We start from the raw sequence: 19,128 nt of genomic DNA, 5'->3' as shown, positions 1-19,128 counted from the left end.
GTCTTAGAGGTTGCTGATTTGGGGAGACTAGAATGCAAAGGAAAATCACCAACTGTTCTATCATGATACTAATAATACAGGACTGTGATCGAATTTGAACAGGCAACACTTCTATTTTTCTTTTTCTTCCTCTTCTGCCTCCCCTTCCCTCTATCACCTTCTTGCCTGCATTCGGGCAATGCTTATGCTCATGCTGAGTAAGTGTATACATCTAGGCAAAAATATTCCTAAGAATGAATCATAGTCATTCCTCTGCTCCAGCCTATGGAGGGAAACTGTGGGGCAGGCTGGCCTCAGGTGAAGAGCCACCTGGACCTGAGAAGCCCCTTCCTTCTTCTACCTTGCACATCTACACACAGGCCTCACCCTCAGACTTTCCTCTTTCTCAGAGCCTGGCTAGCAGGGTGCTGTGCAGGAAAAGGATGCTTCAAAAGTATTATGGGGAGGGGAGGGGGAAAGCTGGCCGGTTCTGATGCCCTGAAAGTGCCCCCACAAAAGGGACCAGCACTTAGTTGGAATGGGCAGGTACACACGGGTGCCCTGATACCAGGCTGACCATACGTTACAGAACAGTTCCCGAACAGTTATGTGTGTGTGAGCGGAATTCTATTTGTAACATCTCTGGCCACTTTGCCAACTTCTTCAATTTTATCTATAGTTATTAATCTATTCAGGTTTTCCATTTCTTCTTGAGTCAATTTTGATAATTCACATTTTCCTAGAAAAATATTCAGTTCATCCAGATTTTCAAAAATTTGGGCCAAGAGTTGTATCTGGTCACATTCTAGTAATTAAAAAAAAAATCTCTGTGAGTGGTTGTATCCCTTTTCTCATTCATAGTGTTATGTATTTGTTTTCTTTCTTTCTTTCTTGTTTTTTTTTTTTGCACTTTGAATAGATTTGCCAGAAGACTGTTTTTTGTTGGTCTTTTCAGAGAACTGTCTTCTGGATTTACCTCTTGAGGCTACTTTTTGGTTTTAATATACCTAAATGATGGTGATGTTAAAATAGTGACTATTTTTTAAAAAAGAAATTTAAGTCCTTTCTTATAGGTATTAAAGTACTTTTTGGGTAAAATAATATAAAATTTTGGATTTGCTCAAAATTATCCAGTGGTGGGGGTGGGGGAAGTGCAAGGCAGGGCGGCAGGTGTACAGATGAAACAGAATTGTCGTAAGTTGGTCACTGTTGAAGTTGGATGATGGGTACATAGGAGTTTAGCATCATATTGCATTTTTGAGTATGTGTGAAAATGTCCATAACAAAAAGTTATGTTTTTTAAATCCTTGTCTGCATGCATACCAAAAATTTTTGGATTTTAAGACTCCACCGTATAAAAGGAAACCATACAGCTTGAAGTATTTGCATGCTACCAAGTCACTGCCACTTTATGGTGTTATGGTTATTTGTTTAAGGCCCTTAATTTAAAAAATTGTTCTAGACTTTTTAAAAAAGGTAATTGCAAGGTACAAAAAGAATACATATATAACCGTTTATATAGTCTTCAGGTAGGGCTGGACTTACTAAGCATGATAACAAAATCAGAAATCCTAAAGATTTTTACTGAAGCAAATTATCAGCTTTATTATACCAGTAAAGACCATAAACAAGGCAATCAACACACTGGAGAAAACCATTTGTAGTATATAGAGGACAAGGGATCAATATTAGGAAAAGCCTTTGAAAGTCAATAAGAAAATATGAATGTTCAGTATAAAAATGAGCAAAATAGTGCATAGGCAAAGTCACCAAAGAAATGTAAACGACTGCTAAATGTGTAAAAAATATATCCAGCTATAGTAATCAGAGAAAGGCCAGTAAAACAGCCAGGACACTTTTTACTCTCAACTTGGCAAGAGTACAGTGAGGCCAAAGGTGAAGCTGAGTTTGGCTGCAGTTGGTAGATGCTGAGAGCCACTGAAAGAGCATGAACAGGAGTTGTCTGTAGACAGAGGAGTCTGGTGCCTAATAGGGGACAGAAGAGGGCCCCGAGCTGAAGCCTGGGCCAGCTGTCTGGTTGTGAGGAAGAGCACAGAGCAGGAGAAGAGAACCGCTGAAGAAAAAAATCAACAGGTCTTGATGGTGAGCAGAGAGCAAAGTCAGGATGGCCGGTGGTGTGGTGTGACTGGGAGGACAGTGGCACCATTGAAGGAAACAGGGATGGATCCTGGGGAGTGGGTGAGGGGAAGTCCAAGATTTGCTTTTTGACATCGGGGGTCATTGTGTTAGGCTAGAGTTTCAATACTAGTGACTGGCACCCGAGTCAAACGACTTGGGCTACAAAAAGAATTTGCTGCCTCTCACAAGTGACAAGTCCTGGATTAAAGTGTCAGGCACATCTGGATCTGGATGCTCAAGGGAGGTCATCAGGAGTCTGTGTTCTTTAGGGGGCCTGTAGAAAAATGTCACCATGTTGGGGTGTGGCCTCTCCCACGGTCTCAGTAAGGCCCATGGAGGAGGACAGAAATGGCCACAAGGAGGCCCAGGCTCACCTTCTACCAGCTGGGCCCAGGTCCTGGGAGTGGCTGTTTTGGCCTGGAGTAGGAAACGTGCCCAGGATGAATGATCGCTGTGACTGATGAACAGGCTAAGGTTATAGACACTCCCGTCCGAGCCCAACCCAAAGTGGGGGGAATGGTTCTTCAAAGGAAAACAGAGTCTAGCCACAAAGGGGGACTGGAGCTGAACAGCAAAAAAGAATAAATGTCTACTGCCTCCCACCTCTGAACAAGATCTACACAGATCCTGCTCCTTATACAATTTTTAAAATGTTTCTGTTTGTACTAACACAACTGTCCCTCACAAAACTTAAAATACACTTGTCCCATCTCCGGAAGGAGATGTTCCAACTGCTCATCCACTTAGCACGTCCAGCCCCAATTCAAGATCTTGGTGATGGGCTGTCTCTTTGGCAGGGTACTGAGCCAGTCCCTCATGGTCTTTCAGCTTATGGCCAGACTATGATGGAGGAAGGATCGGATAGCTGAAAGTACAAAACCCTCCCAGCTGAAGAGGGGAGATGAGGAAAAACAGTCAGTGGTCACAGACCCATATGTGGTCCACATGCTTGACCAGTTGGTGAGGACGGGGTTCCCTGACTCCTGTTTTTGGCTGCTTTGGTTCTGCCATTTCCAAGAGCCTCCCTTGTCTTTCATGCTCTGTGCCACGCAGAAAAGGGGCACTGGGGGCTCACCTCCCACTGGTGCAAGTTTAAGGGGTGGGGAACATTAGGAGCTGAGTAATCCCTGGCCTTTGTTTTCTAGGTTCGTTGGTTTTTCTGGCAATACAATCCCCTTAATCATTAGGAAGCTTTCAGTCAATTTACGTTCAGTTGTCCCCAGAGCCATTAACCAAACTAGAGACCTCACTGGAAGTTGTAATTCTTGAATCAAGTCCCTGGTGATAGTGTTAGGGGAGGAGCAGGGGTTGTCTCTTAGCAACAGCCCTTGGTGCTCTGCCCATCCCAGGAGCGCACGGTTCTGTTGCTTCTGGCTAGGCCTCTGCCGCACGGCAATGCAAACCCCTCATCTAGGGCGGGAGGCAGAGTTCATTGCCCCTTCCCACTCAAGCTGCACCCCAGTGGAAGGCTGTTTTGGTGAAAGCTTCTGTCGAGCTGGGAGGGCTAGCATAGCAGGAGGGGTTCCTGAAGGGCCTGAGGACTCAAGAGCCTGTCAGGGCCCAGGTTTGTCTCTCTCTGTGTTTCCAGCCTCCCTGTCTTTGCTTGAGCTGACTTTTAGCTAGAAGCAGAGAACTGGCTCTTAATTATCTGACTCTCAGCCATATTGGATTACTGGCCTCAGGCAGAAAGCGCCTCTCTAAGCCAAGCAGCATTTTCTTCCTCTCTGCTTTCAGAGGTGCCCCTTTCAGCCGGAGTGTGTCTCTTTCTTGTTGGGCCTTACTGAGACCATGGGAGAGGCCACACCCCAACATGGTGACATTTTTCTACAGGCCCCCTAAAGTTCCAGGTAGGAACATCATCTGAGCTCCAGAGACCGGGGGAGAGTTTCATCGGCTGCTTTGCTGCTGGGTAGCAGGGGTCACCAACTTCTGAGGGGGGAGGTGGTACCATCTTACTTCCCCTCTTAGTTCAGCTTATTCCTCCTTAGGGTCTAGTCCTTTAAAAAAGTCCATTTCTTATTCTAATTTCTGGGTTAGGACTTTTTTCTAGTGCAGGTACCATAGACCCAACTCCAAATGGCTTAAGCAATGAAGGGAACAAATTGGTTCACCCAACCGACCAGGATCTCAAACAGTGTCTGTGAGAAATCTCTGTCTCCATATCAGTTCTGCTTCTCTGCGTTGGCTTCATTCCCAGGAGGTTCCTCCCCAAAGAGGCAAAGATAGCCCTTGCAGCTCTAGCCTTCCCCATTAGCTTAGAAACCTGAGCCCAAAGAGGATGCTTTTCCCCAGTGGTTCAGAGAAGTCCTGGAGGGAGGAATGCCTCAAGGACTCAACTTGGGCGATCTCTGCCCATCCCGGGACTCTGTTTGGCCAGATCTATATCACTTTCTTACCCCTGGAGCCGGGGTGGACCATCAACCCCCACTCAGACCATGTGGACTGAGAAAGTGGGGAAGGAAGAATGGATCTCCAAGGTCAAAGCAGAGTGATTTTACCAGGAGAAGGACTGGGTGCTGGGCTGGTAAAGGGAACAAATAGTCACCCATACCTCCACGTGGAAATGCCTGAAGGCAAAGGAAACTCCAGAGCAGGTCAGGATGGGGAGGCAGAGCTGAGAGTCAACGGCTTAAAGCTGGGAGTGAACATGTGGGAGCAAACCAGACTGCCGGGGAGAGGGCAGATGCAAAGAGGGTGTGAAGGTGGACCTCTCATCAGGAAGATTCAGAAGGCAGTAGGAAGAGGAGGTTGGAGAACCCAAACGGGCGGCTTCATGGCAGCCTGGGAAGATGGAGTGGTCAGCAGTATCAGCCAAGCGACCAAGTGGATGAAGATCCTTGACGACAACTGGATTGATAAGCAGGTGGTCTGTGACCCAGAGGAGCACAGTGACATCGGAGGGTGGCTGGCAGTTAGGACGAGGAGGGTAGTGATGAATGGGGTAGAGATTCCACGAGGCAGAGGAGGTGTGACCAGAAGCCAGAGATGAGGGAGGAGGGGCAGTGGGAGTTGAGGGTGACCGGGAGTAGGATGTCAGGAAGGGTGGTGGTTTGTGCTAGAATGGGCCTGAAGAGGACAAATATGGTGGCCCTTGGAACAAAGGGCAGGGCAGGGCACTTTTTGGAGACCGACCTAGCAAAGGACTCTAAAAAAGGACCTATCTGCCTAGAGTGGCAGTGATGGGAGGGTACAGAAGCAGGACAGGAATAAACGGTGACATGCACACAAGTATCGTCAGGTGAGGTGACAACTCAGTCACTGCAACATGGTACCAACAGTCCAGCCTGTCTGATGGGTATGGTTTGCATGATCTGGAAATAAGCATCTTCCTTTAAGGATTTTTTTCAGATGTAAGATACATACAGCCAAATACATATGGTGCACTAGCCTTAAGTATATAGCTTGATTGTTTACATATGTATTCACATGTATAACCACCACTCATATCAAGATCTAGAACATTTTCAGCATCACATAAGGTTCCCTCCTGTCCCTTCTCAGTTTATAGTCTCCAGGGGGTAACCTCTATTCTGACTTCTGTCATGACCAATTTCGTCTGTTCTTGGACTCCCTATGTATGGAATGCTACAGTGTGCACTCTGCTCTGGCTTCTTTTATGCAGCGTAATATTGAATGGATTCATCCATGTTGTTGCATGTCCCAGTGCTTCCTTTCCCTATTGCTGGATAAAATTCCACTACAGACATATCACAATTCATCCAGTCTACTGGTGATGGGCACTTGGGTTATGTCTAGTTGGAATATAGGTTGGAAGTATTATAACGAATGCCTTCCCCCCCCCCCCCCTTAAAGAACTCTCATTCTTTCTCACTGTCGTACATGTACAGGCCCTCCCGCAGGTACCAGAGCAGGCCAGCCCCCTCTGGGACGTCAAGCCATTGGGATTCCCTCGCCCCTCCATTATGGGCGCGTGTTTCCTGGGGAAGTCAGTTTCCTCACGCGTGGGGGAGACCACCCTCCTAAGGCTTACTCCCTCTCTTCCAGACTCCTCGCCCCTGGCCGCTGGCGCCCTGAGCCTTCCTGACCGCGCAGGGGGGCTCGCCCGCGGCCCCCCATGAGCGCGCCCGGCTAACCGGTGGGGGCGGCCGCGGTGGAGCCCGGGCGCCGCGGGGGCGGCGGGGCCATGGCCTCGCTGGACCTGCCGTACCGCTGCCCCCGCTGCGGGGAGCACAAGCGCTTCCGGAGCCTGTCGTCACTGCGTGCTCACCTGGAGTACAGCCACACGTACGAGACGCTCTACATCCTCTCCAAGACCAACAGCATCTGCGACGGCGCCGCGGCCGCGGCTGCCGCCGCCGCCGCCGCCGCCTCGGGCTTCCCGCTGACGCCCGAGCCCGCCGCCCTGCTGGCCGTGCCCGGCGCCCGGCGCGAGGTCTTCGAGAGTACGTCCTTCCAGGGCAAGGAGCAGGCGGCCGGGCCGTCGCCCGCCGCGCCGCACCTGCTGCACCACCATCACCACCACGCGCCCCTCGCCCACTTCGCCGGCGACCTGGTGCCCGCCAGCCTGCCGTGCGAGGAGCTGGCCGAGCCGGGCCTCGTGCCCGCCGCCGCCGCCGCCGCCGCGCGCTACGCGCTGCGCGAGATCGAGATCCCGCTGGGGGAGCTGTTCGCCCGCAAGTCCGTGGCCTCCTCGGCGTGCTCGACGCCGCCGCCAGGGCCGGGCCCCGGGCCCGCCTCCGCCTCGCCCGCGTCCCCCTCGCCCGCCGATGTGGCTTACGAGGAGGGCCTGGCGCGCCTCAAGATCCGCGCGCTGGAGAAGCTGGAGGTGGACCGGCGGCTGGAGCGGCTGAGCGAGGAGGTGGAGCAGAAGATCGCGGGCCAGGTGGGTCGGCTGCAGGCCGAGCTGGAGCGCAAGGCGGCCGAGCTGGAGACGGCGCGGCAGGAGAGCGCGCGGCTGGGGCGCGAGAAGGAGGAGCTGGAGGAGCGGGCGTCCGAGCTCTCGCGCCAGGTGGACGTGAGCGTGGAGCTGCTGGCGTCGCTCAAGCAGGACCTGGTGCACAAGGAACAGGAGCTGAGCCGCAAGCAGCAGTGAGTGGCCCGCAGGGCCCTGTGGGCGGGTGTGCCGGTGAATGTTCCCGATTGAGTGACCCTGTGTGTCGCTGCCGCTTCCCCCACCTTGAGTGTGTGTGTCTGTGTGGCCGTGGCTTTGTACTGTGGCATCTGTGGCCACAAGCATGTGACGGTGGTGTGTGTGGGGCCAAGAGCGTCATGACGGTATGTGTTTGGGACTGTGAGGACATGCAAGTATGCCCGCATGCCTGCCCGTGAAAACTCTTTCTCTTCCTTTTCTATGTCCCTAGCCAAGGCCAGCCCCTGCATTGTGGCAGCAGATCCTCTTCTCTTTTGCCTACTCAAAGACGTGGCACAATTCTGCTCTCTCCCTTTGCCATCATCAGATTTTCCTTGTCAGCTGTATCATTCCTTTTTTTTTTTTTTTTTAAGATTTTATTTGTTTATTTGACAGAGACACAGCGAGAGAGGGAACACAAGCAGGGGGAGTGGGAGAGGGAGAAGCAGGCTTCCCGCTGAGCAGGAAGCCGGATGTGGGGCTCGATCCCAGGACCCTGACCTGAGCAGAAGGCAGATGCTTAACAACTGAGCCACCCAGGTGCCCCAACTGTATCATTCCTGAAAGCGACCAAACAGGAGGGCGTTTCTCCCATCCACCGTAACCCCAGTGCCCCCTTGGGCTACTGCCCCTTTTCTCTCCTTTCAGAACAACTCCTTGAAAATGTATACTCCTTGTCTCCAATTTCCTTCTCCACTTTCTCTCTTGAATTCCCTCTGATCAGATAGATGTCCACCACCACCACTGTCCTCCGCGTCACCAACGATCTTCATGTCGCCGAGGCCCACTCATCAACACCTCAGCCTATCAGCAGCATTTGACACAGCTGATCCCTGAAACACTTTCTTCACTGGGCTTCCAGGATACTCTCCTTTTTGTCTGCTCCTTCTCAGTGTTCTTTGCTGGCTTCCTATTTCCCTTGTCTTTAAATGTAGAATGGTAAAATATATGGATGGTATTTATCTACCCCCCATTGTGATATAAGCCCCATGGGGGCAGGAGCTCTTCTCAGTCTGTCCACAGCTGTATCCCTAAATACCTAGAACAGTGCCTGACACCTGGAAGGTGCTCAGTGAATGTTGAATGTGAATACACTTGGGAGTAAATGCTCAAGTGACTCTGAAGTGTGCTGTGTGTACTTGCCCGAGCCTTCTGCATCTGAGAATGTTTCTGAAAGTGTGTGTGTGTTGGAATGTGTGAGCGGTACTGTACCTGGCTCACACTGCGTGTATGCCTGCAAGTGAACATGACAGGAGCACGTGTACGTGAGTGTGTGTGGCTGTGTGCCCAAGAGTGTATCCGGACGGAGGAGGCGGCTCTGAGTGTGACTGCGTATGACAGAGTGTTTCCGTGGGGAGTAGGGGCGCCTGGCAGGAGCGTCGGGGCTGGGTCAGTGGGGCATGAGTATGTGACTCGGGGTGGGTATATGGTTGCATTTCTGTGTGTGCCTTGGCGGAGGGGGCCTTGTGCCCAGGCCTGTACATCAGCGGGCAGCCGCGTGAGCGTGAGCAGACAGCGCGGGCAGCTGTGCCCGTGTCTCTCCCTCCCGCTCGGGGTCTCCTCCAGAGGGTGGGCGGGCAGCCAGGCCGAGGCACGGGGCTGAGAGACTGCTCCGGGCCCAGGGAGGTGGTGCAGATCGACCAGTTCCTGAAGGAGACGGCGGCGCGGGAGGCCAGCGCCAAGCTGCGGCTGCAGCAGTTCATCGAGGAGCTGCTGGAGCGCGCGGACCGCGCCGAGCGGCAGCTGCAGGTCATCAGCAGCAGCTGTGGCAGCACCCCGAGCGCCAGCCTGGGCCGCGGAGGGGGAGGAAGTGGCGCTGGGCCCGGTACCCGGGGCCCTGGCAGAATGGTGAGCGCCCACCTGCCCCCTCCAGTCCCACCGCGCACACGGCCTGGCGTCCCCCTGTTATGCTCCATGCTTCCCTTCTTGGGCTCTTCCCCACGAGCAGACTCCAGGCCTGAAGGAGGGGTCCAGGAACAGGGGTGCCCCTCCGGTTGGGCAGAAGGGCCCCTGAGGCTGTGAGCCAGTGAGGTGCGATCCAGCCGCCCTGGTGCTCGGGGGCCCTTCTCTGCCCAACTGAGAGCCCAGGAACCACGAGCCGGGGTCTGGGGTGCTGGGTGGGTGTGGGGAGGGGGGTGGTGAGCCTGCCTTTCTGGGCCGTCTGTCTGTCTATTTGTCCATCTTTCCCAACTTTTTTCCTTCTCTCTCCTCTCCCTCCTCTCTTCTCTCCATCTTGTGCCCTGTTTCTCCTGCTCCTTCTCATCCTCTTAACTCCTCTGCTCCCCCCCCATCCCCCGCCTTTCCCTCCCGCTCTGGGGGCCCACAGCGAGAACACCACGCGGGCCCGGCCATGCCTAGCACATACGCCGTGTCGAGGCATGGCTCCTCTCCCAGCACAGGGTAAGCCTCGGGCCTGGCCCGTCCCACACAGCCCACCCTCACCCTGGAAAGATCCACCGGCCCCCTGGATGGCTGGCCCATCTGGGGCCTTGGCTCCTTCTCCTTTCCCCATACTCCTTGGGTCACCTCCGTCTGCCTTTCCACACTCTTGGAAGGGGGCTCTTGGAAAGTAGGGCGGGGGGGGTTGCCCTCGGTAGGAGTGGCATGGAGACTTTGGGCAGACCTGGTGCCCCTCACTCCTCACCGTCTGGTCCACCCCACCCCAGGGCCTCCAGCCGTGTCCCCGCTGCATCCCAGAGCTCAGGCTGCTATGACAGTGACAGTCTGGAGCTACCCCGGCCAGAAGAGGGGGCCCCCGAGGACAGTGGCCCTGGGGGCTTGGGCACACGGGCCCAGGCTGCCAACGGCGGCTCGGAGCGCACCCAGGCCCCTCGCAGCTCAGGCCTGCGGCGCCAGGCCATCCAGAACTGGCAGCGCAGACCCCGCCGACACAGCACGGAGGGGGAGGAGGGTGATGTCTCGGATGTGGGCTCCCGAACCACGGAGTCAGAGGCTGAGGGCCCCTCAGATGCCCCCCGTCCTGGGCCTGCTCTGGCTGGGCCACTGAGCAGCTGCCGGCTCTCAGGTGAGTCCTGGAAGGGTAGGCCAGAGGGGCCAGTCTTTCTTTGGCGCTGGGCCCTCTAAGGGGACACAGGGCTGAGGCAGTAGATCTCTTGGGCTCCCGCACGTGTTTCCCCTTGTCCCAGACTTCCTGCAATGAGGATGACAAACTCTCCTACAAGTGCCCTGGGAGCCTGGGCAAGGAACTCATGAGACAGAGCAGTGCAGCAGCACAGGGGTGCTCATGTTGGGGACTGCACAAGGATGCCACATCTCAGGGGGTCCATTCACATGGCTCGTTGTTGACATTTACGGGAGAGTAGCTGAGTGTTAACTGCAGACTGAAGTCCCTGGAACAGCAGGGAGAGCCCCCTTCTATATATGCACAAGGCCATGTGCATATGTGGGTGGGTCAGGGTCAGGGTCAGGGTCAGGAGGTTAGAGGGCTCAGGTCGGGTGCATGGCTGCTCTTGAGTGACTGTTCTGGGCAGCCTCGCCCTGGCCTTCTGTTCACAGAGGCTGGGTTTCTGTCCATCTGTACCCTCACTCTCCAAACCCTTGCCTTTCCTAGACTTGACTCAGTTGCTTTGCCTAGGGGCTGAGTTTGAACAATGTGAGGATGTATGATCTTAAAAAGACAGTTTACTTGAGGAAGCCACACCTTTTCCTAATGTGTATTATTAGAGATGGGGTGTGCAGAGGAGGGGGAAGCAGAGGCCCCTTGCCTTCCTCCCAAGTCACCAGTCCCCCAGCATGGGTCTTTCATGCTTGTCCCTTCTGTAGCTCCTACCCCACCCCACCTCCCCACCCACACCCCCACATTGGCCTTTGACCCTCCACACTGATCTCTGACCCTCTGGTACCGTGCAGCCCGCCCTGAGGGAGGCAGTGGGCGGGGTCGGCGAGCGGAGAGGGGCAGCCCCTCCCGCTCCAACGAGGTCATCAGCCCGGAGATCCTCAAGATGCGAGCCGCCCTGTTCTGCATCTTCACCTACCTGGACACGCGCACGCTGCTGCACGCGGCCGAGGTCTGCCGAGACTGGCGCTTCGTGGCTCGCCACCCCGCGGTCTGGACACGGGTGCTGCTCGAGAACGCCCGCGTCTGTTCCAAGGTGCCTGTCCCCGCCCACCGCCCCTGCTGTGAACCCACCTTTCTCCCAGCAGAATCTGGGCCCTCGAGGTCTGGCCCTTGCGACCCTTCCAGCACCCTAGCTTCAGCCTCGCTCCCCCAAATGCTCTCATGGGGTCTCCCTCCAGGCAGCCAAGCTCGGGCCCCTTCATCGGCAGGCAACCCCTCTCTCCCTGCAGTTCCTGGCCATGCTGGCTCAGTGGTGCACCCAGGCGCACTCGCTGACCCTGCAGAACTTGAAGCCCCGGCAGCGGGGCAAGAAGGAGAGCAAGGAAGAGTACGCGCGGAGCACCCGGTGAGGCGGTGGTGGGTGGGCGGGGGGGGGGGGTGTTACTGCGTGCACACCTGGAGTTTTGGGGGGGCGGTGCTTCCCCGGGGAAGGAGTGGCCACAAGCGGTGCCCTGACCTCTTGGCCATCCCCAGGGGCTGCCTGGAGGCGGGGCTGGAGTCCCTGTTGAAGGCGGCGGGGGGGAATCTGCTGATCCTGCGCATCTCCCACTGTCCCAACATCCTCACTGACCGCTCCCTCTGGCTGGCCAGCTGCTACTGCCGCGCCCTGCAGGCCGTCACCTACAGGTAGTCCACACCCTTCGGACCTCTGGCCGAGCGGGTCCCTGGGGTCTGCATACTCTTCCCCCAGGGCTTTCATGCAAGGGGACCGGAGAGTCCTCTGGTCCAAGGGCAGGGAGCAGAAGCCACCAGGGTGGGCGGTCCCAGCTCTGTCTTTTCAACAGGAGCGCCACAGACCCCGTGGGCCATGAGGTCATTTGGGCCCTGGGCGCAGGCTGCAGAGAGATTGTCTCCCTCCAGGTGGCGCCACTTCACCCTTGGTGAGCCCCAGCAGGGGTTGGGAGGGGCAGGGGGTTGAGCCGGGGCTGGCTGAGGACTGAGCAGATCTGGGCCATTCCAAAAGCTGGCTGGGGAGACAGATTCACATTCATCAGTCTGTGTATTTAGCTGTTGGGAGCAGAGCTTCAAAATCAGGCCTGGGGTGACGTCCTGGCTCACTGGCAGTGTGACGGAGGGCAATCCAGTCATGCCTCAGTTTCTCTACTGCAAAGTGAAGGTGATATTCGAGATCTTTCAGCCTTAGTGGGACCGTAGCTGGCTCAGATGAGATGTGTCTATAAAGAGTATATATAAGTGTTCAGTCAACACTAGTTAGAAATAGCCACGTTCGTTTGGCACATGAAAGGCCGTTCAGGGAGGTCGATGTAGCATACACAAAAGAGCTGGTTGTCGGAGAATCCAGATCATTCATTCACGACTTGGTGTTCCTCAAACCAGACTTCTTTGTCCCTGCACTCTGTCCTCCAAGCCCTCTCTCCGCACGACAGCTCCTCTCAGGGCATCCCATGTCCTTCCCTGCCCCCTGGCGGAATCCGTCCCTGCTCCCCTGCCCCCATTCCTGTGGTGCCTCGGCTTGACCCCTGCTGTAGTTTGTTTTGCAATAATCTCTCTCTGAGTCTCCGCGGTACTCGCAGTTCTCCAGGTCGGGGCTGTGAATGTCCGTTCCCATATCCCTGGTACCAGGTGCGTGGCAGACACCAGGGAACCCACCGCCTGGGCGAATGTTGAGGAGCGAGGTGTTCAGGGAAATGGCCGGGTTGGTGTGAGTGGTGGGCAGGGCGGAGCAATGAGTGTGGACAGGAAGGTGGGGGCAAGGTTAGGAAGGTCTTGCATAAGGGGGTTAGATTTTTGCATTTTACCTAGGAGTGCTCGGGAAGCTTTTGCACTATTTCTGATCTTAAAGACAGGATCACATCAGACTGGTTGTGTTCTGTGTCCTCCCCCGCCCCCCTCGTTGAGGGCACGGACCAGGTCTATACTGTCACCACTGTATCCCCAGGGCCCAGCTCGGTTATTCTTGGCTCTATAGACACTTGAGGCCCATTTGTTGAATGACTGAGTGAGAGAACATAGAACGAGTGGCTCGCTGTCAGCAGCGTGCCGGATGAATTGGCAGAGAGACTAGATGAATCCACATGAATATGGATGGTGGTGCGAACTGAACTGTGCTTTGAAGTTACTCAGGAATCAGAATCTGTAGGTCTCGGCAGGAGGTAAGGAAGGGTCAGGGATTATCCCAGGTTTCTAACTTGAGCAGCTGGGTGGTTGGTGGGGCCCCAGCCTGAGCAAGGGTCATGAAAGAGGAGCAGGCTCGGGGTGCCGTGCAACCAGAAGCTTCCTTGACAGCCCTCTCTCTGCCCCATTCTCCAGCCAGCAGCCCACGCGCTTCAGTAACCGCTGCCTGCAGATGATTGGTCGCTGTTGGCCGCACCTTCGGGCCCTGGGGGTTGGGGGTGCTGGCTGTGGGGTGCAGGGCCTGGCGTCACTTGGTGAGTCTTTCCTTGGGACTGGGGCGGAGGGTGGTGGGAAGCAGGCGTGGGTGCGACACCGGAATCCCAGAGGGGCTTGGGGCTGCGGCCTGGGTGGTGGCAGGAGCACAGAGGCACCGGGCCGGAGGCGACCTGCGGAGTTTGTCAGCAGGACCTCCCCTCTTCTCCTCTTCCTAGCAAGAAACTGCATGCGGCTGCAGGTCCTGGAGCTGGACCATGTGTCGGAGATCACCCAGGAGGTGGCAGCTGAGGTCTGCCGGGAAGGCCTGAAGGGACTGGAGATGTTGGTGCTCACGGCCACCCCCGTCACCCCCAAGGCCCTGCTGCATTTCAACAGTGAGCAATGGGAATGCGGCCGGGGGGCGGTGTCCACTGTCCCCCCTCTTACCATGCCTTGTCAGCAGGTAGCATATGCAATTCCCTGTTGCTCCTCGTCAGCAAGCACCAGCGGGGGTGGGGGTGGGGGGGACAGACTGACCAGGGTGCTAATCCTAGCCTCGCCACCAGGGTCTTCTGAGGCCAGTGTGGCATTCGAGGCCTGCTAGCACTGGTCCAAATGGTTCGGTTCCACAGATCTTTATTGCCCTATGCTCAACCCCCATGGGACATACGAGATATGACCTGTTCCACGTGAGCCTCTGGCCAAGGGCAGGGGCAGAACAGACGGGTTAGGAATACAGGTCCTGGAGCTGGACTGATCTAGGTCTCAATTTTGGCTCTACTGCTTATTAGCTGTGTGACTGGGCAAGTTATTCTACTTCTCTGGCTTCTGTATCTCCATCTTCTAAGCGGACGTTCTGGAACGGGTGGGAGGGTTAAATGAGATAATGTATGTGAGCCCCGCCAGGACCATTCTCAGGGTGAAGACCCCTCTCTCCGTGCTAGACTCCAACATGCCTCCTCTGACTCCACCAACCCCTAGCCACCTGCCCCACTCCTGACCATTCTTCCACCTTCATTGAGGACATGGGCACCCAGCTGGGGCTGCTCACACTCCTTCAGGAAGTTGTCTCCGACCCCCACTCCATCCCCCCACTGGAGCATCCTTCTGGGCACAGCCAGCAAGGAGCTGAGTCACCACCAGCACCTGGTGTCATCGCCCTCAGGACCTGCAGTAACCACGGAGTGGCTCCTCGGTTCTCAGGCTACTGGGGCAGGCCCCCCCCCCCGCCCCCTTCCTGAGGCCCTGGTCACACCTAAGTCCTGAGCACTGAAGATTCCTTGACAATCTCATTGTTTCCAGGACCCTCTTCTTCCCTCCCCTTCAGCCTCATGGCCTGGCCCTGGACTGACCACCAGAACTAACTGCTCAGCCTCCAAAATCATGACCTCCAGAACCCTCTCAGCCTCCTGACTTTCTTCCTACTCCACTGACTTCATGGCAACATCTGGTCCCTTAAGTCCTCTGCTCCCAACTTGTTTGCTGCCTGTCTCCCCTCCTCCATGTTCTAGAGAAGACCCATCAGCCTCACCCCAGCCACTCTGTCCTTGAATTCATTTCCAGATGGCTAGGCCATGGTACAACTGTCCCCTCTGTCAGGGAAGCTCCTAGAGCCTCTGCACAATTGGCTGTTGCCCACTCATCCTCCCAGAGTCCACTGCAACCTCTGCTGTATGACCCTGCCCTCCTCCCCCGGCGCCAACCCCCGTCTGGTTGACCCTCTGGGTGCCACGGGCCTGCTCTCCTCTACGTGGTGCCCAGTGCCTGGCACGTGACCATCTCTCTGTAGGGTTCTGGTTTCATTAAGTAGTGATAGGAGAAGCAGCAGTCCCATTGCCCAGGCCAAACATGAGCCATCATCTTATTACCCACCTTTTCTCAGGCATTTGCCGGAACCTCAAGTCCATTGTGGTCCAGATTGGGATTGCTGATTATTTCAAAGAGCCCAGCAGTCCCGAGGCCCAGAAGCTGTTTGAGGACATGGTGACAAAACTCCAGGTGAGGAATTGGCTCTTAGGCCACCCAAGACCCTAGGTGACATCCCTAGGCTGGAGTTGGTGACCTGGGTGTGTAACGGGAGGGCCCCACTTGCCTGACCCTGAGGGGAACTAACCCAGGGTTTGGTCTACAGGCCCTACGACGGCGGCCCGGCTTCTCTAAGATCCTGCACATCAAGGTGGACGGCGGCTGCTAACCCGGGCGGGGGGCGGCAGGGCCCCTGCCAGCCCCACACCAGGGCACTCTCTTTGGACCTCCAGAGGGACCCTGATTTGGACTAGACCTTCGGAGGCCTAGTGTTATCCCTGGCTTCCAGGGAAGGGTTGAGTTTCCTGTCGTCCTCCTGGGACCGTGGAGCAACAGGTCTGACCCTGGGCACTGCCTCTTCAGGGCAGGGGCTTGGACAGAAGCTGCCCCCCGACCCCCACTTCACCCCCCCACTGGAGCATCCTTCTGGGCACAGCCAGCAAGGAGCTGAGTCACCACCAGCACCTGGTGTCATCGCCCTCAGGACCTGCAGTAACCACGGAGTGGCTCCTCGGTTGCTCAGGCTACTGGGGCAGGCCCCCTGCTTCCTGAGGCCCAGACTCCCGGTCAGGGGCCTCTGCTAGGCCCCAGCCTGAGGGGGCTCCCCAAAGCAGCTCAGACTTGGCAAGGAGGACTCTTTTCCTCCTGCCCTGTTCCAGCCCTCTGTGGGGCATCCCCTTCAGACATCCTGCCTAGGCTCTCGGTCCACATTCCCCAGGGATAACACAGATAGGCCTATGGGTCTGGGAATGTGGTCAGCCAAAAGTGGGGGGCGGGGGTGCAGCGAGGTAGTGGGAATGGGCTTGGAATGGCAAAACATTCATCCAGAACTTTTCCCCAGAATATTGAAACCACCATTCTCAAAGGGGGTAAATTGCCAAGTAGAGAAAACCTAGTTTTTATTGCTACAGAAACAAGACCCTTCCTCTCAGCCACCACATACCCTCATGACACACCAGAGCTAAATTCAGAGGTAAAAGGTGCATGTTTCTATACCGTCCACCAGTTCCGAGCCTCTGGAGGGGTAAGGTCCTAGCTCTGGGAAACCTTAGCAGCAGTGAGCAGCAGTTCCTGTCCTCAAGAAATGTCTTTCTGGTGCTTGGGCAGCAATCTAATGGCCTCTGGGTCCCCAGTGCTGTGGGTGGCAGGGAGTCCCCCTTCTGTGCTGGGGTCTGGAGGAAGCCAGGAGGAGGGAATTTGGTTTGCTTCCTTGTCTGGCTAGCTTGCTTGAAGACATGGTCTTGGTAGGGAACCACACCCATGAAGCCAAAGACAAGGAAGAGCAGCCTCATCAGACTTGCCTCCCTCCTCAGTCTTCACGGGCCCCATGGGCTGTGGAGTGCTTCTGCCTAGGCACGGTGCTGGGGCCTGAGCCAGAGCCACTTGGCTTAGAAACCACAGAATGCAGATGGAGGTTTTTCCACTGACTCTTGCACAGTTCTGGTAAGACCAGGTTCTGGCACTAAGGCTCCAAAGACTCAGGTCTCCGCAGTTCCTCCTCTCAGAACTCCCACAGTGGTGTAGAGGCCTTGGGTCCTGCTAACATTCACTTGGAAAGTTCTTTCAAACATTAACCTCGATCCATCTTAGGGTTTCCTTCTTTCCTATACAGGGCCAGCTCTGCCCTAACCATTAGGCTGCTGGTCCTGGCTGGGGCTGGACTTCTCTGTAGTTTCTCAGCCCTTTCCAGGGACCTAACTTTCTGCTACATCCTGGCTTGGACATCAAGACCCAGCCCCAGGTTACCCTGTAATGAGTCCCTCAGACTGGGACCCCACAGGCTCAGTATCCAGCTCCCCTAACTCCACACCCAGCTCTGTCCCAGCTCCTTCTGGCCTTGCCCTTTGAAGACCCCAAATACCAAGGGTGTCCTGTTGGCAACTCCCTATCCAGTCCTGCACGAAGTCTTGGCTGTGTGGCACCCCCCTCCCCCGCAGAGCAGCTGGCCCCACTGGCTCCCACTGGCTCCCACCTCCCCAGCCCTGTCCCCAGGAGTCAAAGGAAGCAGCACAACTTTTCTCTGTCCTCCAGGGGCCTGGAAGGGATATGGGTATGCCCTGGGTACATCTGTCCTGCCTTGCCAACTGTACCCCCTATAGCTCCTGCTCGAGACCCTAGGATCAGAGGTGCTGCCCTCCCCATCTCCTGGACAAAGCACAAAGGGATGCCCTGCTTGGCCTGAGCCTGCCTTACTGAGGGACTTTTGCCCCAGGAAGCTTCCATCCCTGAACACAAGACTTTGGGCAGTTTCTCCCTGGGTGGGTACCCACTGGAATGTCTGGCCTCAGTCCTGGAAAAGGAGGTCAGGGTGCACAGGCAGTGAACTAGAGTGGGAGAAAGGCAGTGCTGAAAGGACTGATTCTAGGAGTAGGTTCATTCACCCAGTCATTCATTCAGTCAGTCATTCATTTGTGCAACAGCCCTGAGCACCACCAGCACTGGGGGCAGAAGAGTGAACAGCCCACCCCCACCCCCCACCCCCCACCGGTAGGAAGTTTGGCCAGGAAGGCCCCACCTTGTAACTCCCAGCTGAGTGTGTGAAGGATGTGTAGGAGTACATATGGCATTGGCCCCAGCCCCTGCTGACGGGCTCACAAACTCACACAGGCTGGACTTCATGCATGCCGAGAAGTGGTAGGGTGCGGGCCCCTTGTCCCCCAACTCGAAGCTATTTTTTGACTCGCAGGGGGATGAGCCCTGCTACTATATGGGGAGCTTATTTGTAGGGATGCTCCATTTGTTCACTTCTTTGGCAACCACAGAGCATGGCTGAGGATGGGTAGCAGGGATGGAGGGTCTGGCCATTCCTAAAGCACCTTATCCTTCACTCAAAGGAGCTTCCACCTCTGTATCTCACACCTAGGTAAGATGCAAAGGAGAGGAATATCTGAGAGAGCAAATTGAAGCAGGCCCTGCTCTAGGGGTCCCAGACACATGTAGAGCTCCCATGGGCTCCAGCACTCGGGTGTCCCTACACCTCTCCCTGCAATATGGCCTGGACCCAGCATCTGGGAGGCTTGGCACACTCAGCCTGAGCACTTCATCAGGCTTTGGGCTGCTTCCCCATGGCCCTAGAGGGAACGAAGGAGATGCTGTATACATCTGACCCCTGGGAGAGAGGAAGGGTGCTGCCCAGAACCATGGCTTTCCACTGGCCAAGAAACCACCTAAGGACCAAGGCAGCTCAGGACTTCCTGGTCCTGTGAGAGCGGTTTGAACCAGCCCCTCCAGAAGTGCTTCAAAAGCAAAAAGCCACCTCCCTCCCAAGGCCTGCTGCTCCAAGGTTTGGCTCCAACCTTTGCCGTTGGGTCCTGACTATTGCCCTGGTCCTTTGGGCCATGGGTGGGAAGCGGCCCAGGCCCTAGTCCCTCTAAGGTGCTAGGCTGAAGACCTTCCCAGAGGGACTACTGGTGCCAAAGACCCAATTCCTCGGGGGCTTGGGGTGAAGATGGCAGAGATGGTGAGTGGGGGCAGGGCCTCCCTGCCC

The 19,128-nt window shown here is 55.8% G+C and overlaps 1 protein-coding gene across 1 annotated transcript; it reads left to right on the top strand.

Moving 5' to 3' along the window:
- The first annotated feature begins 6,262 nt into the window (after window positions 1–6,262).
- FBXO41 (F-box protein 41) lies at window positions 6,263–18,892 on the top strand. The gene is made up of 12 exons (XM_081833691.1): window positions 6,263–7,167; window positions 8,830–9,055; window positions 9,534–9,607; window positions 9,874–10,232; window positions 11,078–11,319; window positions 11,516–11,631; window positions 11,760–11,912; window positions 12,071–12,166; window positions 13,557–13,675; window positions 13,853–14,011; window positions 15,499–15,614; window positions 15,748–18,892. The coding sequence occupies exons 1-12, from the start codon at window positions 6,263–6,265 to the stop codon at window positions 15,808–15,810; spliced, it is 2,628 nt and encodes an 875-aa protein (XP_081689817.1). The 3' UTR covers window positions 15,811–18,892.
- The last annotated feature ends 236 nt before the right edge of the window (window positions 18,893–19,128 follow it).

The sequence above is a fragment of the Leptonychotes weddellii genome, chromosome 10, assembly GCF_054177405.1.
Source record: "Leptonychotes weddellii isolate Sample4059 chromosome 10, ASM5417740v2, whole genome shotgun sequence".
NCBI classification, from domain to species: Eukaryota; Metazoa; Chordata; class Mammalia; order Carnivora; family Phocidae; genus Leptonychotes; species Leptonychotes weddellii.
The sequence above is the reverse complement of the archived record's forward strand: the minus strand, read 5'-3'. Positions and strand labels throughout refer to the sequence as shown.